Genomic DNA, 23809 nt, shown 5'->3' with positions numbered 1-23809 from the left:
CTCCGGAATTTTCAACCACCCGGGGTTCTTTAACGTGCACTGACATCGCACAGTACACCGGCCTCTAGAATTTCGCCTCCATCGAAATTCGGTCGCCGCGGCTGGGATCGAACCCGCGTCTTTCGGGTCAGCAGACGAGCGCCGTAAACACTGAGCCACCACGGCGGGATGGCCCTACAAGGGACCAGTGTCAAACCATCCATTTGCAATATCGGGCTGATTGCCTGTGCGGCTTGCGGCGTACCAAACCCTACACTAAGATCTGGCTAATCAGCGCCACTCAGCTGTGCGAAGTAGTAACTCGCACGAACTAATTATTGGTTCCTTGTATTTTCAGGAGAACTAGCATTAAAAATGTTAAGAAACAGCCTGAAAGATTTACCCCGGAGCAGATGCGCGAATGGAAATATACCTTTCAATAACAAAACCTCATGGCCACATAAATTGAAATTGCAGCCACCACCACACCACCCCGCTTTCAGCGCTGAACGAAAAGTCAAAGCCAGCCGATCACGCTTCTTTGACTCTTGGGCAGAAATACAAACTTTATTATTCCAGTACCCACGTTAGCTGCAAGAATCGATGGCAAAAAGCAGGCCAAAAAAGCTGAATGAACAGCCTCAGCGGAACTCTCAGCGGAAACGGTGATTAGCGGTATATGTTAATTGGGTAACTAATCATTCAGATGAGGTTGCCTAATCGAAGTTCTTTTGTAACGAACCAAGCTTTCAATTTTCCGCCCCTACGCATCTTTTTTCCCCCCTTCCAATTCAAGAGAGGTAGCGTTAATCTAGGGGTTTAGTCTGAAGCCCTTCGCTGAAAATGTTCGCCTTTTTTTTTCAGTGGTCTTTCTTTCCGGCTAATGGGCAAAAGGAAGAGAATGGGAGAAATGAAGCTGCAGAAAGCGGCAGCACAAGAGAAAAAAAAATTATTTCTATTTTTCTAACGGGTGGTTGGTTGGCCACATACATCGACTCCCACGTTAAAAGTGATGCAAAAGCCAGGGCCTTAATCCCCGCGTTCGCCCCCACCATCGCTTCATTTACGGTCATTAATCACAAGTGGCGCGAAACGGCGGTGGAGCCTAGTTTAGGCACGGTCAGTGGGTGCAGGCTTGCTTAAGTCCAATCGCTTCTTTTTTTTCACTAGAACTTTGCCGTTCTCTGTTCATTAATAAGGTGGATGAAAACAGGCATTGCCATTACCTTTGCGAGGCCGTAATCCACCAGATTTAAAAGTTCTAATTTCTCTCTCCAAAATATGGAGTTGCGTGGCGAAGATGGGCTAATTTTCCTTCCCAAAAACCAGCCCACAAAGCTGCTGAGAGAAGTTTCTATACCCGTTAAAATGTCGCGCGTGAACAGTTTATAAACGTGTGCTGAAGGTGTTTCAGATTCGCAAATTGTTTTCCAGGCATTATCAATTATCTCTCGCGTACTAAATCTGCAGTCTGGGCTATAAGGCAGCGCGAAGGTGCGGTGTCGACTGAGCGGCTAATATTTTTTTGTTGCTTGCAAACACAGGGGTGAAAGCGCATGAACTTCGGCCCGTTGCGAGGAAGTCCCCGTGTTGGCCACACACACATCCCTGGAAGGCACATAGCAGCGCACAGACAACCATTCTTGCAAAGATAAATTTAAGTATATCGAGCCGCCATTAAAAGCCCAACTGCGTTGCTGGAATAATGAGCACACTTTTGCCGCGCTGATCGCGCATATCTGGCATAAGCTGCACGCCTCGTTGATACCTTGCACACTCACGCGACTGCTTTAAGGTCGATGACGTAACGCCACACAGCGGTAAAGAGGGGCATAATTGAACCAACTGGCGGGAGAGCGCTCAAATTGATTCGGTACCATTGTTATCTCATAGAAGCTACAGTGTTGGGAATTCAAATTAAATTTTCCTGACCAAAGTCGGGTTAGTAATACCAGTGTCTTTCATCAACGAAACAGCTCAGGCTAAAAGAAAAAATTTCGCCCTTTACAATCGAGCACGAACTGTACGGTTGATTCAAAAGTAATAACTTTCTACCTCTCTTAGTGCACCTGACAATACCTTACATGGACATACCATGGTGTAATGGAAGCTTCGAGCGGTATAAATTTCTTGCGCCCGCATATCTCAATCTTAATACCGTTCAAAAGGAGTGATAAGCGAGAATTAAAGGAATTACAGATTTTCAAAAGAAGAAGAGGCGTACCCAAACCTATCGATGTCCTTTTATCGGAGCGGTTTCTGCTGCCCCTGTGTAACGACGCTCTGGCCAGTCTGCAAATTTCCACCTGAAGGGATGCTAGCATCTAAAACATCGACAAAGGAACATCTACGCAAGAGAGACACGATTGCAATGGAACCATTATCGGGTCCTCCTTTCATCATCATCATCATCAGCCTTACTATTCGCACTGCAGGGCAAAGGCCTCTCCCATGTCTCTCAATTAACCCTGTCCTTCGCCAGTTGCGGCCACTGTGTCCCCGCAAACTTCTTAATCTCATCCCCTCACCTAATTTTCTGCCGCCCCCTGCTACGCTTGCCTTCTCTTGGAATCCACTCCGTTACCCTTAAGGACCAGCGGTTATCTTGCCTTCGCATTACATGCCCTGTCCAAGCCCATTTCTTCCTCTTGATTTCGACTAGGATGTCACTAACCCGCATTTGTTCCCTCACCCACTCCGCCCTCTTCCGATCTCTTAGCGTTACACCTATCATTTTCCTTTCCTCCTTTACGCGAACCGTATCAAGATAAAATACGCCGGATAGTACGTATCATCAGCAACACACAAACTCTAAATCTGCAGAATCACTTTTTCCGACTATGTCCAACGATCTCGGAGGAAAATTTTGAAAACTGGAAAATTGTAAGATACTGTTGCGAATATTGAAGTTAATGGACTATTCTTGTGACATGTAGCAAAATCTTTCCTTTGAAGTGTTTCCATTGATCGCATAGAAAAGTTAAGACTGCCGTAAGAAACCAATCAGGAACACTTCTGACGATAGCATAAAAGTTAATAGAAAAAATACACAAACGTCGTCGGGTGATCTGCGGGTATATTGATTTTTGTAGTGAAATCTTCATTATATGAAAAAATGCGTTCATAAACGGTTTCCCGTTCAAAAATGCTTTTCTCCATAATTGTTGGGTATGGCACAAAAACTGCCTTACCGATATCTGCGAAAACGAACCGCGTATGCTTTGAAACCAACTGCGGGTGCATTTTTGTGTTTGTTGTCATTCTAGTGCTTCCGTCTGTGCCTAATAAAAAAAGATAAAAGTTCCTCATGGTACAAACTGCAGCAAATTGTGGGATGTTCCTCTCAAGAAATTTTTTATTTTAGAAATTAATGGGACATTTCGCACCCAGTTCGGCTTCTTTTTCAGGCGTAACTGCTCGCTGTAGCACCTGGAAAAGGAGTCGCATCGGTTGCCCAACGTACGGAGCATGTTTCAATTTCAAAACTTTCGGTCGGAGAAATCTCTGACAATTTGTTAGAAGTTATTCTCAACCAGACAGGTAAATATGACGAAACTTTTTGTCGCAACGTACGTGTGAGAGAAAGCGCTGCCTTGTGGTCGGGTTAGACTTCGCAACGTTAGGATGTTTGGGCGCCAGCATGATTAACTGCTTGAGTTACGAGGATAATGAATTGTATCGCGGGAGGAAAATTAATCACACTGGTGGCATAAGCAGCTGTTGTCTGCGATACATTTAGAACCGGTAAGAACTACTTATAGTTAACTCCCGAGGTTAGCAGTGCCGCTTTCTGCTCGAGAAAATAGAGAAATGTTTCAGACGATACTGCAGTGAGCCTTAGCGGCAGAGTAAAAATGGTGGGCGAATCTTAACGGAAGCTAAATTTGCGGTAACCAGCGTCGCGGGCCATGTTGCTGACACCTTGAATACAAACAGCGCAAGGTTTAGTGAGTAGGTTGGACTAGTGCATTTGTCTGAAAAATTTATTACAGCATAGCAAAAGATATGAAGAAAAAAATTCGCTCTGGCTTAGCTTGGTTAAGCCCGGTAATTGCGAAAGCAATATCCGTACCTACGCCATGGTACAGCTGGTAGTGTAGCTGGTGGTGGTGCTTGTGGTTAGACTTGTGGTGATGCATCGGTTATACAATCCAATCCAATCCACTCCACTCCTATCCAATCCAATGTAATCTAATCTAATCTAATCTATTCTAATCTAATCCAATCCAATCCAATCCAATCCAGTCCAGTCCAGCCCAGTCCAGTCCAATCCAGTCTAATCCAATCTAATCTAATCCAATCTAATGCAATCAAGGTCAAATGAAGGTCAATGGTGGTCACCGCCGCGGCAAGGCAAAGGCGTGAAAGTGCAAGTAGTATTGCTTTCGCAATAAAAAATTCGCTTTTGTGGTAGCGGATGTCAGTTCGTTCTTTACTCGCGAGAAGCAGGAAAAGCTTAAGGCTGCATGTGAGGAGCAGAAGAAAGAAAAAAAATACGTGCTAACTCAGCGGTGGCCTAGTCGTTTGAGTATCGGTATCACATGCGGGAGGCGCAGGGTTCAATCCCCAGTGCCGCTGGATATCCACCTGTTATACAATGAGTACAAGCTTTCCCCTGCCTGGTACTCCGCTTCTTTAGGGTGAAATGCTTGGGAGATCAACCTTTGACTCTACCTTGAGCTTGAGCTAAGGACAACGCAGCGTACTATGGAAAGAAATATGATAGGTGTGACGTTAAGCGATCGGAATTGGGCGGAGTGGGTGAGAGAACAAACGCGCGTTAATGATATCCTAGTTGAAATCAAGCGGAAGAAGTGGGCTTGGGCAGGGCATGTAATGCGAAGGCAAGATAACCGCTGGTCCTTAAGGGTAACGGAGTGGATTCCAAGAGAAGGCAAGCGTAGCAGGGGGCGGCAGAAAGTTAGGTGGGCGGACGAGATAAAGAAATTTGCTGGAATGCGGTGGCCGAAACTGGCAAAGAAGAACAGGGTTAATTGGTGAGACATGGGAGAGGCCTTTGCCCTGCAGTGGGTGTAGTCAGGCTGATGATGATGATGATGATGAGTAGAAGAAACTTTGCGTCATGGCGCTCTTTGGCCACAGATGCCCATGCGCCATAAAAATTCCTAACAGTCACCTAACGGGCGTCATGACCGTTCTCCAGTTAGAATGACTTTCAAATGCATGCATCATGCATACGTGTGCCATTTAAATGCTTTAACGAATATTCTTAGCAGAATCTCTTACGCTAACATAAAACATGTTCTGAATGATCATCTCTTAGTAGTATAAAATTTTTATACTAACCTTATCATATTTTCTCTTTCTCTACGGCAAGTCGACACTCAAACCAGTGATTTCCTCAGACATGACAAAGTTGCTTCTATTACCGAATTCAATTTTGTACGCAAAATTATGGCTGCCGTAAATTCTTCAACGTCTCAAGCTTACTATGTTAGACACAGAGCACTACACTTCCACTTTCTTAAGAAGTATAAAAAAAAATAATCTGTTCCGCTGTGGTATTTTCAGAGACGAAGACCACAATTCCGAGTGCGGTCTTCTTGAGCGAGGCGCCGAAATTTCAGACAAATTCTCTCTTGTTGCTACCTATTATAGCCATCTCGTTTCAGTGTTCATCTCCTGCATGTACCCTGCACTAAAGCCGTAATCCCAGAATCTCCGAATCATCTTAGTTTCCACAAAGTTGTGAAATACAAATTACGTTCACTTTAACACGGCACTTCGTGTCGCGTAAAGGTAACGTATAACGACACAGAGACAGTACAGCCGAATATTTCGTCACTTAGCATGAGTCAAAAGGAGCAAGTTTCGGGCTCTGCTCAATCAACCCTCTAAGCAAATTACTTCACGACACCGCCCATGGCTGCAGGTGCACTTTACATTTTAGACTGTACATGCGCCTCGCGAAATGTTTGTTCAAACCGCACGGGCCACCCAAACATTTGCGCAACGTGACTTCTGGCTGTCACTGCCAATTCACTCAACCTACACGCAGCTACTCTCTTTGTTTAACTGGAAAGCATCAACCTCTATTGCGACAAAGTTTCTGCCGTCCGCTAAAAAGAAAAAAACTCGGGAAATTTTCTTCACTTCTTTCTCTCGCCACACAACTAGTTGCTACCGGCTTTCAGACGGCGTTCTGCAATTTTAAAGGTCAAGAAAAAAGTTGAAAACCAAGGTGTCTCGGTGAAATACAGTGTCCCTTTGAGTTACCTCGAACAGACGGAGTGCCTGCGTTGACGGCAGCTCAGCGAGTTGTTCGAAAAGCAAGGCTTCCGAAGAGATTAGGAAAGAGATTGAATAAAACCGAGAACGAGTTCCCTTTCTGCGCTGGAAACGTATTCACCGCGAAAAGGCGATGTCAGGCCAGCTCCGCGCCATCCATCAATGACAGCGTCGAGCGCGGTGTAGCCCCGAAAAGTAGCTGTGGGTTGAAATACCCCAAGCGAAAAGGAAGGCTGGATTCGATCTGCGGAGACGCAAGGGAAGGAAAGAGGAAGACCGATAAAAAAGTAAGCAAAAAGGATAGAAACATATGCGGGATGAAAAAATGGTTGAACTAAACCTACCGATTGACGTTGCCTTGACGAAGCGCAATAGGGCGACCAACCAGTTACCCATCAGCGTCTCTCGGAGTGACGTCTTTCTCCTTTCCCTGCGTCTTGAGCTCAGGTGTTGCAACCGTGGGCCGACACCCCCGCACTACCCCCTCGGAGAGCCCCGAGTCTTCGTGAAACCCTTAGGTTGCTCGCGTCAAGTTTTCCGCTCTTGAGGGAGCGCCCAGTGACGTCGTGTCTGTCTTCTGATCTTCTGTCTACCCCAAGTTATATGCAGCGTTGTATGCTCGTTGCACGTGTAACGAGCAACATTGTATGACTACATCAGAAAGGGTCGAGATATATACAGGGTGCACACCGCGTTAGGGCCATTTTGCGTTCCTCATTCACTCCATCGCTGCAGTTTTGCTGGTGACGACAGGTCTGGGTGAGCTTGTACTGCGGATAATAATTCGCTTGAATCAATGAAATAAGTCTATTCTTTCACATGTTTCAATGAGCACAGAGCTCCGCAGAAATCTCTCTAGTCTTTTTATGCTTGTCTGTTAGCGTATACTGCCTTCAAAGCAGCTAGCGTCGTTAAGTTATCTAGAGTAATGAATGGTCGCTTTTGTTGGCAGGCAGTGCGTTGGAGCTGTTGGAGATAAGATGAGGGTAGGTACATTCTTGGGATAGAAATTAGGAGCATACTACGTGCGCGCATCAGATCCACTTGTTTATCTAGGGGTAATCACCCCTCCCTCAGGAGGTTAAGTAGTTTGAAAATGAAAATAGTGGAACTGATTAGGTTAAAAGTAATGCGGCAGATGAGAGTTTTTTTTAGGTCTTGACCAATTCTATATGAGTTCATTAGGTCTCGGCGTTTTTACATATAAACACCCATAATTTCTTACTAATCTACGGCGCTAAGAACATCCGTAATTGTGCTTTTTGACTTCGGAAGGAGAAGGGCTAGGCTATAACGATATCCGGTTGTTAATGAAGTTGGAGCATTGATAGCGATTATCTGTCTCTGATAAACGTCCCTCTGCATGCTTGTCTTAGTATGTTTAACGCGAGGGCTATTTTGAAATCTTCCTAGAAGTGTTTTAGAAACCGCCTTTTGTGAACCGTGCTAACAGAGAAACTAGACGCGGCGGAACAAGTTGCTACACGTTTGACCGAGTGCACGGTAAGGAAAGAAACTAAAGATATGTACTCCCGACCATTGCGAGAATTCTGAGTTCTACCTCATCTGTCTGACTGCTCCGATTCTTCTAAGGCCCGCCTCTGGCGATTGCCAGGCTGCTCGCAACTCTTCCGGCCGTGCGTAGGCGCGACGTGTCGACCACGCCTTCGGGGTCTCGGCAGTCTTCTCAGTCGCCCTCTCTCTCTTTGTGCTTTTTGTCGCAGGCTCAAAGTGTCGGGAGTTTCGGCCGCACCGCCACCAGCATGGACAAGTGTCTAGCGTGGATTGCCACTTTCCTCTGTCTACTCCTGCTCGTCGAGGCCATGGCTGAGGCGTCGCCTTACAGTGTCGCTGGTGAGTACTCAAATACCAACTGGACTGCTTGCTGCTGGTTACAACTAGACGTAAAGAGTTAAAGCTGGTTAGCTGATAAATCAATTGCTCAGCCAACTTGTAACTGCGTCATTCAGCTAATCATTTGGATTGTTCATTTACCAGTCAGAAAGTGTAAATTATTTATCTGGCTTCTTTCTCATTCAACCAGTTAACGTGAAGAGTTAAAGCTGGTTAGCTGCCAAATCAATTGCTGAGTCAGCTTCTTAATAAGTCATTTAGTTAATCATTTGGATTGTTCATTTACCAGTTAGAGAGTGTAACTTATTTATCTGGTTTCTTTTTTGCACAGTCAGTTAGTCAAACAGTTAGCCATATATTAACTCAGTAAACCACATGGGCAATCAGCCAGTTTTTTACCGAAGTCGCTTGCTAGCCGGTCAAGCCATCCAGTTCGTTAGTCATTCAATTTGCTAGTTAGGTGAATAGTTAGTTAGGTAGGTAGTTATTCATCCAGTTGGCGAGCTATTTATTGATTAAGTTTCTGGTTATGCCGGCAGAAAATTTGCGGTAAGATGGGAGAAAACACGAGCAATGAAAAACAAACCGGGGGGATGAGATGCCAGGAAGGAAAAATACGGTATCACCTGAAGAACAAATGGGTGTTCTTCTGTGACTTGCAATGGGCGCTGTGTTTTCAGTGACGGTAGTTTTCATTATTTTTACTTCTTTTGTAACGCGGATTGCGTATCGTATTACTGTGTTGTGCACTGTTAATTTATTCACCGTTTTTTCAATATCTCTGGACAATGTGCTTTGTATTATTTTGTTTATGCTAGGGTTGTTGTGCTTAATTAATATTTCTAAGCCCTTCTTGCTTGAACTGTACTGAGAAGTAGAATTTTTTTGACAAATAACAGATAGAATAAATAAATAAGCTGATTGCTGCTTCAATGCTTTTTTGCTTACAATTTTTCGTGTTACAACGTTAAATCAGCGCACCGGTCCAATCATTCGACTTTAATACTGGTGAAATAATAATAAGCCCTTTACGCCCGAGCAGACGTCAAGTGCTCACAGGTGCTGCACACACGACAAACTTTTTAAAGAAGGATGTAGAGATCACACATTTTAAATTGCGTATTATGTGATCAGTTAAACCATGTCGGCTCCCCCTTGATTGGTGACGGTTGCTCACAAGATTTTCCGAATCGTGTTAAACGGTTTGATTGAGAGACCTTGGCAACATCCTGTTTTGCTTTAACTAACTTAACCAAGAGAAAAGTTCTTAAGCTGAAAGGAAATTTATTTGCTGTCATAAAGCCGAAAACTATTTTCCCAGCATTAAGCATGTCGGTTCCAGGTTACAAAGTATTTAACCAGAGAAAAAGTTGCCTATAATAAAAGTGTGTTTTGCGACAAGCACAACACTAGGAGCAATATTTAGAGCCGACTCTTCTTCATGTTCTTCATGACTCGTTATTTCCTCTTTTTATTAAGAGCATCTGCAGCACAAGACAACACACTCACGGCTACTAAACGACATCCGTAGCCCGTTCGATAAAGAAAACAACGCTGGCCAATGGGGATAGGCAAAAATATAAAGAAAGAAAATATCCGTGAAGATAATTGGGTCGTTCTTACTGATAACAAAGAGAGAAAGATGAATGTAGTGGGAAAAGAAATCGTTTCTCATGTTCCTGTGTACACCAAGCCACAGCCTGTACTCCCACGTGAATTGGAGGACTCAATAACAGCTTTCCTTCCTCTGTCGTCTTAGATCAAATACTAATGTAGTGTTCATTATCTATGAGGTCGTTAAAATCTCATATGCAGGAAACATCACTTTTCAAAAACAGAACTTACAATTCTAGACCCTGATATATGCACTGGCCCTTACAATCATACTAAAGGCAAAATGAATTTCTTTCGGGGTTTTATTGTGAAAATGCCATGAAAAAAACGAAAAGAAAAAACTCGTCTTCCCGAACTTCATTTCCTCTGAATAGGTCACTTCACTTTTATGCAGTCGTGAATGCGGCCCCATAAACGCAGAACTATCAACGCCTTCATCAATTTCCGCATTCGGGTGCCCACAACGTACAAGCTTACAATCTATTATGCGGTAATAACGCGTCAGAAATACACCGTACATCGCGTATAGTTAATAGTTAAAGCTGTAGAACAGCGAAATTTGTCTATTTTTTTTTTACCGCACTGATATAACTAAAACGAATGCCTCATTCATATTCATGAATCTGCGACAGTTCACGACAACTTTTGCTATGAAAGCTTGTGCTAAGGGATGTCTTCCGTCGCGAAGAGGCCCGTAAAATTAATAGAAAAGCAGACTCGACGGCAGAAACATAAAAGTAAGCGAAAAGAACAGAAAACTGCCAGTGACATGAAAGCGCTTTTCGGTTCCGAAGTGCCCTGTTTGGTCTTGTGCCAACTGCTGAGAAACTGTGCTGAGATTTTACCCGCCGCCGTCGTTAAGAGTGGATGTACTTACTGTTGGAGTTTTCGAAAATGCCGAGGAAGCGACTGCTCCATTAGAGTAAACGATTTTTTTCTAAGGCCTTTCTGCACTACTACTACACAACTATCTGCGAGAAGCAAGGTTATGCTTTACATAAAATACGGCCCGGACGACCGTAAGCCACTTACACGTTGACTACAAAATTCCGCCATTGCCGTGTGCCTCTAAATGCCGCGTGCCCTCTAACCAAAGGTTCATTTATGAGATCCCAATAGGCAGTGGCGATCAAACAACAAACCGTGGTGTCAAGTTGTGTTCTGCCAAAATTTTAGGTGAATATTCCTGGCTGAAGATTCTAGACAATTTAAGCGCGTAGGGCAAGGTCTTTATTGCGCAGTACACTTAAATGTGGTGGCAATGATGGCGGTGACGTTATTTAGAGTACGGACTGTAAGACGCCACACTGCATGCAGATAAAGTCAAGTTAATAACATTGCTATGATTGTTATCTACAATTCGTGTTCTCAGCAGAACAAAAGCTTTTCCTAGGGATTTCCTATTACTCGTGCCTTGCAACACCAGAGGCCTCTATAACCCAGAGGCTTGCCTAATCTCCACAACGCACCTGGTTCTCAGGAGCTCGCAGAGAAGCCAGCTTCCAACCTTGCACAAGAATCAAGAACAGGATATATCAGCAATTACGCTGTTTCATGGTACACACAAGGCGTAATCTTGCTTGTCTAACCCTTTTCTTCAGACAAACACAGCCTAACCCTTTTCTTCAGACAAATAATACGCCTTGTACCTCGAATGGAAAGCTGTTCGAGCTTAACAAATAAGGGTAAGGAATGTGGGGTTGGTTGGTTGGTTTATGGGGTTTAACGTCCCAAAGCGACTAAGGCTATGAGAGACGCCGTAGTGGAGGGCTCCGGAAATTTCGACCACCTGGGGTTCTTTAACGTGCACTGACATCGCACAGTACACGGGCCTCTCGAATTTCTCCTCCAAAGAATGAATGAAGAAGGAATGTGCAATCTTGGGAAAATATTTTACTTTCCTTTACACAGCGTCAGCGATATTCGTTCGCCTTCAATTTCATTTTCACCTCTAATCTAATGACACTACACAACTTTTCTTTTAAGAATCAAACCCAGAATCAGCTTTACCGGCTGACGTTCGACCAACCTAGTTGTCAAACGCCGTCTTAATAATAATTTATAGTTTTTGAAGAATACTAATACTTGTACACAAGAGAATGACCAATGTGGTTTTATCTCTTCGCAATTGATCCGCTAAAGAGACCAAGACGCCTACCGGTTCTGTCCACTGATTGATGGGCTTGGAACACAGACTGACTTCTTCCTCTAGCACGAACGACGCTCTGTCTGGGAGGTCTATTATCATAGCACCACGAGGAATGTGGGTGGATGCAAACCCGCACTCTAGACAGTCGCAGATTGGCTGGATTTCGCCTCGTCGTAGTGTCGTCTCTTCTCCCTCAAGATGTAAGTGCCGCGGGTGTAAAATGAAGGGTATCGTATGCGCTGATTGAAGCGGTATACCTCAATGCGCAGTTGGCCACAGCCAGCCACAACCACCCAATGTCCTTCCACATGACATCCCAGGAAAGGAGCTCTGCGTTAAAGCCATCTGTTTTAACACTACAGAGAAAGAGTAACTGGGCAGAAAGAGCCAGCTTACAAAGATCACCGCGAAAAAGGGTGCATCTGGGTATCGCTTTCCAGGAGGAATGGCTTACTTTACCAGCGCTTGATGCATGGTCCAAAAAGGCCGGAGGCAGCAGTCAGAGACACCAGGCCTCGAGGGACTCCTATAGTGTGTCTTCCACGGGCGAGCGTCTGAAAGATGTGTCTGCGTCCAAACATGGCTACAACTGCGTCCATTCACCGCACTGTACAGCCCCCCTTATACAGTACAATAAGCAGCTTTCCTTTAAGCTGTGATTAATAACACTCCATCGACGAAAGGAGATGAAATGGAAACCATACAGCAAAAGAAAAAGAAAGACCTTGGGACGAACCCAGCTATGGTTTCTTTAGTTTTTCTTTTTTCTTTGTCACCTGTCACTAAATAACGAACCGTCTTCCTGTCTCCCAGGTATAGTGACGTAATCTTTCGCAGACTGATGAATTATCCAGTAGGCAAGACGAGTGGACCGCCGCGGGCAACAGGCCCAGAGGTGGTCTCCTGGGGCGTTCAACGAACGTGAGAGGGCGGTATTTTGGAGCACCAGTCCACAAATGGACTCTGTGGTCTGATCATCGCTCACGTCAGTGCCTTCTTTATGAGACCTGCTGGCTTATCTCTCACTGTTCGCTCCGTTTTTGGTGAATGGTTGCTCGTGTGGTTGATTCCGAGCTCTGAAGATGCTAGTTTTTGCAAGAGCTTGGAGACAAATGCCGCTCTTCTCACCACTTGCATGGAGGAGGCGGGCTATGAAGTCATATTTTTCTCTTAGGATAGAAGCGAGGGGGTGTTCGCTGCCCTTTGCGGTGTCAGCGCTCTGCAATAGTCATTTGTTTTCTCTGCCTTCGCCTGCACTGTGCAAAAGTCAATCTGCAGCGCTGGACAGTTATAATGACACGAGAGATACGGTGTTTGCTAAAGAGAAATGGCTTTGAAGCTAAGTTCGTACAACGAACGGGAATTAGAAAAGATAGGGACATAGAAAACACTTCTTTCTGAGCGGATGATAACCTCGAGCTGCTGTAATTTGTCTACGACAGCGTTATGAGCTGTCAAGCACAAAATAAGCATTTGTTAATTCTAACATATTGTTTGCCATCGCGTGGGATAATCAGAAATTTAGGCCATATACTGCACAGGATTATGACACTGCGTACATAAAAGCGTTTTTCATTAATGATTACATATGTTTTTTTTTGTATTCAAGGCTTCCATGGAGTTATGAATTTATTACTACTACCGACTCGACGTTCTTTGCGAATAGCAATTTATTCGCTGAAGAGTTCATAAGTGTGCTTTTTAATTTGCCGTAAAGCTTCGTCTATTTCGGTGACTACATCTTTACTGTGCATGCCTTTCTAAATACCTTTCTTTGCTGCCGGCGTGTTTTGTTTCTTCATTAATCTTTTATGGCTTTTCGTTTTTCCTGAATGTTCGGTGTCTGTAGTCGGATCTTCTTTTTCTGTAATCCCACCCTACGAATATCTCTTCCCGGGATCGTAGAATCAAGAAACGTCAGCAGTAGCTCACAGACAAAAACGTGTTCTGTTTAGGTTGTTTATCCTAACCACATCTACGGCAGATGATCTCTGTCCGAATTTTTGCTATCTTACTTCGACCTCACCGTGTGGTAGGGCCCTCAAGGCAACCCTGACACCCAAATATCGCCCATATTTAATGAGGCATGATTGTTTCTTGTTCACTCGACTGCTTCCGCAGCACTAGTAACTATCCTAGAGCACCTTACTCTGTGCTGCGGTGACGCTTCCATTTTCTTGAGAATTTTGGGCCAAGTGCGGTACCGGCCTCTCACAATTTAACAAAGTACACTTGTGTTGCATAGCGTCGCTAGTTGTTATAACTCTCGGGCTCTGATAACCATTTCTGATGAGTATAAGTAACCGTTGCGATAGTTGGTTCGGTGCCGAGGTATCTCTGTAGCTCAGCCAGACGATGATCAAGTAGAAGGGAAGAGACAGCCATATAACTACACTCAAAATTGAAGTCAGTCAGCGGAAAATACGACGTCTTCGCTCCCTACATCAGTAACATGACATTTCTCAACCGTCATCAAAGACGCCACTACTTACAGTCTGCGTAAGCAGTAAACGCGAAATGATTGCCAAGGTAGACTTTTCTGCAATTTTTATGTGTTCAAATCAGCCCTAAAGATCTGTTAAACATGGGGTGGTATTAAAATGGTGACGCAGGAGATATTTTTGTCGCAGCTGCCAATGCCACTGAGTGACCTCCTTCGGTACAGGCCTTGCAGTGATATTTCATTCCCTTATGTTTGTGAATTGCCGTCCAGAGTTCTGTTCACCTTTTGTGACGTTACGAAGTAATGAGCAAACGGGTCTTCTGGATTAGCTCCAATGTGCACATCTTTTTACAGTAACATTTGCAGATGGTGTTCAAGTGCCTAGTCCGGCGATGATATCTGCTGTAGAATGAGTAGCCGTAGCAGTACTAGCACCTTAAATGGAAACGTTGTGCGTTAAGGAGACTCCAAAAATTGGTCAAAGTTTGAGGCTCTTGTGCGTCGCGAGGGTTCAGAAGGCATAAACGTGATGGTAAATTTTCTTTGTGCATCGACGGTCATTATTTTCTTGAAGTTATCTTCGGGAAAATTTTCAAATGAACTTTTGGCGGTTGGCTGCAATAGACATAAAGATATCTTCTGCACGACAAAGCCCAGTAATCCTGTGCAGAGACTGCCGGCATATCTGTGGTCTACACTCCATGGGCTTAAATGGGCACGGATAATACGCTCGCGGGATTGTTTCTTCAATCCCTTGTCTATTTGAGTATATATGCCAATTATTATATGGAGTAGAAGTAACCCCACTAGTGAGGGAAGTCGAAGTCATTGTGGACCTGGTAGGGCACCTGTTGTTGGATCCTCGTATTATTATCAGTTGTAGTGGCATTGTTCGTGGTATTAAGCGTGAAGGTAGTAGTCGTAGAGTAGCAAAAATAATATCGCTCGTCAGCTGCAAACACACCAGTCGCAACGCATCAAAATAGCCGCTAGAGCCTCCCGTTCACGCTGATAAACACAGCTTTATGTTACGTTCCAGCGGAACCGAAGGAGACACGTTTAAAAATGAACCGTTAGCCTCGCGACCTTGCACGGACCGATAACTCCTGATGCTGGAAGGAGATAAACAGAGTCTTTCCGGCGCATTCTCGGCTCGCCGATGGCTTCACTTTCGGCGAGTAGGAAAAGAAGACCCGTGATTCGATTTTTATTGAGACAAATTGCGCCCCAACAGCCCAAAACTTTGCGAGCCCGCAGTGCGGTGTTTCCTTTTCCACGACGCATTTCACCGGTCCACTTCTCTCTCGAGACAAACTTATCATTTCCTCCACACGTCGACGCTCAGCTATCAGCGAAGGTCCCGCGTTTGTTTTAAGTGAGAAAAACACCGAGCTGTATATCTCTCTTGTGTGGCGGCCTGTTTGTTGTCGGTTGCAACACGAGCAAAGGACCTCGAAAGGCGGTGCAAGGAGCCCGGACTAGAGCGTTAGGGTTAAAAGAGCAGACGTCAAAGGCAGCCGCCCGCTAACTCAAGTTTCAAATCACGTCACTCTTTTTATACTTATCTCTTTCTCTGTCGGCCGCAAGGAGTCGTCCCTTTGATCCCGTTCGCTTTAGATTAGTGCCGTCCAACCAAGACAGCCCCCAACATGAAGTGCGCAGTAGGAGAACGGCCAATATTTTTGTTTGCTCCGCGGTGAAAGTAAATTTTCTTTTTCTTTCATTTTTTTCAACCTGTAATGACGGTTTTCTTGTTGACAAAAGCAAGTTGCGTTTTCAGATGGATTATGTTGTGTTCTTTCTTTAGGATGGGTCTTTGAAGACACATGCACAGGATCTGGTGTTCCTTCCATTTGCCTGCTGCACGTAAAAAGCCCGTCTTAATGAGGGAACTTAAGGTTCATGCAGCCGGGTGCGTTTTAGAAAACAGCAGAGACAGCTACAGTTGCCTGCAGTGTGTTGTAATAATTGCATCAAAGGCACTACATTTTCTCGTGCCTTCAGTTTTAGCTAAAAACTATTTTTCTTAATTGAGACTTTATTGTGAAAGACCATCTCTTGCCTTCAGTTCTAGCTAAAAACTATTTTTTCTTAATTGAGACTTTATTGTCAAAGACCAGAGACTAGCTTTTCACTAAATAGCGAGAAAATAAATGTCATGCCGCATTCAGACAAACTAAACTATACAATACCGTTAATTGAAACGAACTCATTGAAGACCTTACCAGAATGGCACACGATGCGAAAACAGCAGAAATTCTCATGTGCCATTTCAAATTGCACTGCATCAATCGCACTTACGCCAATGATCTTTCGGTTTATTCATAAAGTATTATAATGCATTCAATGAACACCCTCCTTGCTCATCTATAACCACTGTGCCTGGTCTGGTGGTTACCCCATTGGCTAAAGCGGGACCTATACAACGTTTTGCTACCTTTGAAATATTGAAGACATTATAAAACCTGTTATTATTGGACTTATTGTTACTGGTGTTGGCGTATAATAATATAATTGTTTTACTTCCGCACGGGTTAACGTTAAAGAGGTCTGATAGTTACCTCCGGAGTTTCCTGCAGATTGTATTACAGTATTCATAATTTTTTGGCAACTGCAAAGGTTTAGTGACAGCATCAAAGTTCATAAAAAATCTTCAGCTGTGAGCAGGTAACTCAGTCATTTATTTTTTTCTCTTGCGAATGTACGACAGTCAACAAGTGCCATTTTTCTATCGCGAAACAGTCCACAGTCCTTTGTGAACAAACTGTCGGTCAATTTACAAATAAACACAGAAGAGAAGCTTCAGTCGGCATTTCAGATAAACACAGAATAGGAGGCTCAGTCGGCATTACCAGAAACGATCGAACTTTCAAACTCGCCGCTGATAAGGCGCCAGTGTGAAGCCGCTTCCAATTACACACCGCTTCGATCGTCATGGCCTCAGCGTATGGTTGTGAGAGGATATAGAATTTTCCCGGCCTCTTTGAAAAGGGCGCTCAGCCGTCTGCGATTTAAGCAACTATTGAACGGCGGAAATTCACGGAACGGAAAACGTTAGATAACATACTTTAGAGTCCTTAAATTCACGCGAAAGATTTAGTTTTCTCAAATGAGTTCTGTGCTCAGATAACTCTCAAAATCGCCTCTACAAAGGCGATGTTACTTATAATAAACTTATAATACTTATAATGAACGACCTTATACTTATAATAAACGACCGTTTCTGCCTGCCAAAATTCTGCAGTACCTCTCAGCTCAGCGATTCAGTCGAATACTTTCACGCTCATGATAGCTTAAAAAACGCGTTAATAATCATTTCTTAATAAGGAAGTAATTACTCATTGACATCCACCCAAGCGTAGCCAGACAGCTACAAAGGAAAGCTGTACAGCTTTTTCAGAAACTTCGTAGTTTACGAAAAATTCGTCCTGGTCCGGGTTCGAGCCCGGGACTACTGCTTCACCGAAGCAGTCGCTCTACCAACTGAGCTAACCGGGACGGCACGCTTATGGTTGGCCGAGAGCGAATTGATCAATAACTCAAAACGGGAACAGTGTTGGTCACATTTTTAGGGGAATCCCCCAAGGTGGAGTAGATTTGTAATAAGGGAGTAATTACTCATTGACATCAACATTGGCATTGATATCATTGACCCAAGCTCAGCCAGAGGGCTACAGCTTTCCTTTGTAGAAATCTGGCTGCGCTTGGGTGGATGTCAATGAGTAATTACTCCCTTATTACGAATCTACTCCACCTTGGGGGATTCCCCTAAAAATTTGACCAATAATCATTTCTTGTCGGTGGTATGCTCCGTTCGCAGTAGCATGTCTGATGGCCACTAATGCATCTAGCGCCACCTGCCACGAGCAGGCTTCTTTTTAATGACCTATATATTTGAAGTCAAATGCTCCTCCCGGTTACCGTTAGTACACCGATAAAATCCAAATCCAAATGCTACGCCCAGTTTCATATGGTGCAACACCAGGCCCGCCAACAGCACACAGAAAGTTCAATAGCCAATAGTTGCACTGAAAGTAGAATGTGCTTGCTAGCTATGCATGGCGATAATTTGCGTGCCTTTAATTAGGATGGACCTGAATAAGGACAAGAAAAGTGGTCCGCCCTGTCAGCACAAAGAGCTTAATCTCTAGACCAGTCATTTCTTTTTCTGCATGACCTTGGTTGCCATGTATGCATGGATTAGCACTCCGTACTTCCATTGTCACAATCAGGCAGATGGTCTTCGGCTTCTTAAAAGGATCGACCCTATGCTGCAAAGCATGCTGCAAGACAGTTACATAGATGGAGGTGGACACTCTTCACCGTCTTAGTTTTAAACAGGTCGGCCTGAAGACGAATAAGAGATTACTAATTTCATAGGCTCCTCACGGGTTTAACGCGCTTTTAACGTTAGTCGCCCTTACTATAATGATATCACATTTTGTTAGGGATGTTTTCGTGACATTGTTGAAATTATTTAAGACATTAAGGAAGGTCACAAATGGTGGCCTAATTAGGCCGGAAACCCGCTTGTAAAACTCGCCTTCGAGTTGGCTTTCATGGCAACTGAAAGTAGGACTCTTATGGTTTCTTCAAGACACTTTTAGACACACTGTTTATTTTTCAGTTTGCCTGACAGCAAAGGTTATATCAACGTCTTGTAAACACTAGCAAATAGCAGAGTTAATTAGCGTTGTTTGGTAGAATATAATTACATATTTTGTGAAATAATTCTTCCTGGTCGAGGTTTTGCGCATACGAAGCTTGCTTTCTTTTTAAGTCATCGTTTTATTTCCGTACGTATTATATTCAAGCTCGTCTGTTTCTTCTGAAGCCGACCTTTGTTGACGCATGAGCTTGCGCATAAATACCTTGAGAGTGGAGCTTTTAGTCGGCTTCTAAACCTTCTTTTACCGCCGCAAAGTCTCGAAACCACAAACGATGCGTGAGCGAACCAAAGATTGAGATGTGATTTTCTCGTAGTCACTGTTATCTTTTCGCTAAAATTATTCATTCACGCTATTACCCGATTCGGAGCCGCGTTCTGAGAGTTCTCGGTCTCCCCCCCTCCCGGCAGGTGAGGAGACCGTCGGGGCATTGTCCGCCGAGGCGGACCCCTACGAATTCTGTCGAGCTCACTTCGGCACGGACTTCGCTCTGAACCGCGAAGTCCGACGCGCCGCCAATTCTGTCGAGAAACCTCACGAGCCAAGTAAGCCCCTCCTACTCTCCTAACCGCTTCCGGTTTCCCACATGCCTTCCCAAGCCCGCCGTAGTTCCCTTTTCCTCTACTGGATCCCATGCTCGAGTATGTGCCGCTTTTCACCTTTACCTCTTGCACCGTGCACTTCGTAGACTAGGCTTGGCTCGTGCAGTGACTTTTGCCTTGGCTCTGTCTTCGATCCTGCTCTTTTTTCTTGCTAGCGCAAACCACGCAGCATTAGTTAGCACACGCGCGGCTGTGCCTGCTTCCGTTTCACCATTTGCTTTTCCCTCTTTTGTTCCTACTGTTCCCAGTGTATTGTATGTTTGGGGTGGGCGGGGGTGGGGGGAGGGGAGAGGGGGGAGGGAGGGGTAATGCTTCCTGCAATAACAGCCAACCTATCCCCCTCGTTTACAACCTCTCATACCCCTCATCGCGTAAAATACATGCAAACTGAGATAACATTCTTTATGCTACAAAAAAAGTCATACGCGATTGTTTGAACTTCAATATCTATAGCCTGCCAATAAAAAAGTGAGCAAGGGAGGGAAAATCTCAGGGTGCTTGCAACGTTTCGACAACTCAATTAAAACTTTAATCTGGGCGAGTTGGTTCATAGCTTGAAAGGGGTACGCACTTGCGCGAAAGACGGGACGACAACAAGGAAGGCGCATTGTACGTGTCGTTTGTCTTTCCTTGTTTTCGTCCCGTCTTTCGCGCAAGTACGCACTCCTTTCAAGTCAAGTTGTCCAAACGTCGGCAAGCACCCTGAAATTTTTCTTCCCTTGTTCACTTTCTTGTTATCAAGAACCATCTGACTAGCATCTCTCTGCAATGGACTATAGCCTGGCAACTTCGTTTAGAAACACAACTGTAGCTGGCGAACTATCAGCCGGCATCATGTCGTACCGGTGTTAAGAAGAAAAGCCCGACAGTATAATTTCTTTTCTTCCTGTAAGTGAAATAGTGACGTCATTTCCGCCTAAAAACAGCCGTGCTCACGTGCAATCGAGAATCCTCCCTGGAGTGCCTACTCTTATATCTACTTGCTGGGAGCACCTTAACTTGAAATTTCCTAAATACTACGCCCCCACTTCATCCTTGCCACCATATCAAGGGTGTCCGGCCACGATGGGAATAAACGCATGACTTTTCCAACTCCGCTGTCTTTATCGTTCCTCTACGTAAGACGCAAATGATGCGCTACGTGGTAATTTTGCAGTGGCAAATTTCAGTCCATTAGAAGCGACATCAACCTGATGATTCCTGAAGAGCAGAAATGCTCGGTTTCGAACCTACGCCATCGCAGCCTTTCAATGTACAGTGCATCGAACGAGACAACTTTTTCAGCGCACCTAAAGTTCCCTCGCCTCTTAACTTCTTTTGTGGGTTCTTGTGGTGTTTCTCCAAATTATTTAATCTTTGAATACATGTTTCAACGAAAACAGTGCCCGAAAGCCAGGACCGAGAAATGGAGACGCGCACACACACAGAGGTGTGTGTATGTGTGTCTCTTTTTTTTCGGTCCGTTCTTGCGCTCCTTTCATTGAAATCATGCATCAACTGGCCCGGCAAATTTCCGGAATACATATTCATGCACTACAACGCTCAGAGAATGTAAGTAAGCAACTGCTTTACCGTGCGCGATCACCCTACGACTGCGTCGCTATATGGTCGGACTCCTTCGGGCTCCATATTCGACAACAATGAGCATCGAAAAGCTATAGCGAAATAGCGAAAAGTACACAGACATAGCTGTCCTCAAACTTCTGACTCTGCAGCACATCCATCTCCACCGTGCGGTAAGAGGAACGGTATAGGCGGTGTTGTAGTTATAACTTGAACACCTCACAATCGAATCAGATGTCCAGGTGATCTTGAGTGTGCCACTTGCATGAGAGGGCCTTTTCTGGGTGTCAGCGTAGTGTACAAAGTACAAACTGCCCTTTACTAGGGAAACAGAAAGCCATGCAGAAAGTAGTAGACCATTAAGTGCTTGCGGGCGGAGAATAGGAAATGGGAGGCGAGGTAACAGGTACGGATAATGTTACCACACTAGGTCCCGAGGCAAAGGGATTAGTCCAAGTATTTTGCCTTCACTGACAATGATGCGTTAAGTTCCTTTTCATTAAAATTATTGTCACTTTGCTGTGACTTAGTCGGCTATCAGAAAGCAGCGAACAAGTATTAATCTTCTACTCTAGCCAAAGCTCTTCGTAAGTGTCCGTTTCTCTACACACGCGTCATGCATAGGGTGGAGTAAAACTCCTGTGACACAAGACCGCGTCCTGCACCCAAGCAACCAGGCGCCTTCTAAGAAAGTCTCCGCAGGCAGGGGGCACTGCTTGTAGGACGGCAGATTGCATAGTGTATGGACTTCGATCTATACAGTCAACACTGTGGACTGACAGCAAATGTGCCTTAAAGGCCATCCAAAAACAGAAATGCTGATCCCCCGCTTTAGCGTGCTTCGGTGGAACGATCAATCAGAGGCCCGCTAAGTGGCCTTTATCGAAGCTTCTAGGAGGACTGCGTAATAAACGATCGTTTTTCCGACTACAGCGAAGAGATCACATTTAAAGATCTATAGACGGTAATGTGCCGCGGGCATTTCCAAGTTCTGGGCAGTCGTTACCATGGCTGCTCGTGCGGACGGGATTAAAAGCATTTCCAGAGAAGTCAGGATTAACTAACCAGAAGTGTCACTGCGTACGTTTTGGAACTAATGTAAGAACCCAGTACTTGCCCTTAAGGTTCTCAACAATCGATTTCGAAAACATTAAAACTGCCACAGCTGGGAAGCTTATTGGAAAACTAGCGGCTCTTCTCCAAACTTTTATTCAGCTAGCCCATTCCACATAGTTTAAAAACATTTGGAAGATTAAGTAGACTAACCTTAAAGACGCTTGCAGAACTTTGCTCCGCTGCAGGGCATAGGAGTGTGTAAGTCTGCATTAAGGTAATGGTCATTAGTGGCTTCATTGTTTCTTGTAACAATACTTATTACTCCCTGGATTCAATAACAAGATACCAAGATAGATATAGCATATTCCTTTTCTTATTACTACGAGACCAACTGTTTAAGGGAATCCCCCAAGGTGGAGTAGATTTGTAATAAGGGAGTTAATTACTCATTGACGCCAAGCGCAGCCATACGGCTACAAAGGAAAGCTATACAGCTTTCTCAGAAACTTCGCAGTTAAAGAAAAATTCGCCCTGTTCCGGGGTTCGAATCAGGGCCACCGCTTCACCGGAGCAGTCGCTCTACTAAATGAGCTAACCGGGACGGCAAGCTTGTGGTAGGGCGAGAGGGAATTGATCGATAACTCGAAGTGGGAACAGTGTTGACCAAATTTTGAGAGGTAAGCCTTCAAAGTTTTTTAATGCAGTTCCTGCCTATCCAGGTTGCTTGCCTTATATACGATGGCAACTTAGCCCACCGGCTCTACTGGTAAAAAATTTTATTTCTTTTGGTTTGGCAAGAATGCTTTCACCCTGCTACAACATACCGCTTTCTCTCAGCAGGAACAATGTTTCGTTTTCGTTCCGCGCGTAATTTACGCTTCCCTGCCTTTGACCCAGGCCATCAAATTCCAGCAGCAACTTAATACCAAGCTTTCTTGCAGTGGCTGTTAACTTAAAGTCTGAGGTCGCTAACATCTCTCTAGCTTTCGTTTGGTGATTATTTTAGAAGGTGAGCTCCTTCAACACCGCTTTTTACTTTGTTGATCACAAAAATCTAATTAATTAAGAGGATACGTCGCTCCCTTAGTGACCGCCCTTTCGAACAGTAGTACCCGAACACTACGTATGCCCTTTCCACTACTACTTCTACTACAACTACTGCGACTACTACCGCTGCTACCAATACAACTACCTCCACTACTACTACTACCACCACTACTGCAGCTGCTACCACTGCTACTAATATTTCCACTACTTCCACTACAGCAACTATTAGCACTACTGCTACTACTACAACTACAACCGGTTCCACTGCTACAGCTACTACCACTACTAATAATACTACTGCTACTACTACCACTACTACTTCTACGATGCTGTCCTAAATTCTTGTGGCGGCCAGTGGTAACCGAGCAGAGCGATCAGCCGGATCCCGGACGGTAACGTGGCCGTGTCCAAGTGTACGCGGCCATAACAAGCTCTTCTCTTCGTCCAGTAGTATGCACCATCCTCCTCTGCCTATGTTCAATATAACCCTACCCAAAGTGAAATAGGAATCTTCATGGGGAGATTCAGTCGCTTTTGGCCATTCAAATCTATAAACTGAACTAAACTATACAGTTGGAGGAATGAT

General features: G+C 44.6%; 1 protein-coding gene and 1 long non-coding RNA gene across 5 annotated transcripts in view; one reads left to right on the top strand and one right to left on the bottom strand.

Moving 5' to 3' along the window:
- The window catches only part of LOC149330036 (uncharacterized), a 287954-nt gene that overhangs the window by 196121 nt on the left and 68024 nt on the right, over positions 1 to 23809 (bottom strand). The window lies entirely within an intron of this gene.
- The window catches only part of LOC149330038 (xibalbin-1-like), a 156015-nt gene that overhangs the window by 107545 nt on the left and 24661 nt on the right, over positions 1 to 23809 (top strand). For 3 of the 4 annotated variants that reach the window (XM_089560746.1, XM_089560747.1, XM_089560745.1), the window contains exons 2-3: positions 7953 to 8082; positions 19366 to 19500. In XM_089560746.1, the coding sequence (XP_089416872.1) occupies positions 7992 to 8082; positions 19366 to 19500 (226 nt within the window). In that variant the 5' untranslated portion in view covers positions 7953 to 7991. Of the gene's footprint in view, positions 1 to 6743; positions 6988 to 7952; positions 8083 to 19365; positions 19501 to 23809 lie in introns of those variants that run through there. The other variant, XM_089560748.1, reaches the window with a different exon arrangement.

This window comes from Amblyomma mixtum, chromosome 9 (genome assembly GCF_055824585.1).
Source record: "Amblyomma mixtum isolate Tamu chromosome 9, ASM5582458v1, whole genome shotgun sequence".
Lineage (NCBI taxonomy): Eukaryota > Metazoa > Arthropoda > Arachnida > Ixodida > Ixodidae > Amblyomma > Amblyomma mixtum.
This window is presented reverse-complemented; position numbering and strand designations above follow the sequence as displayed.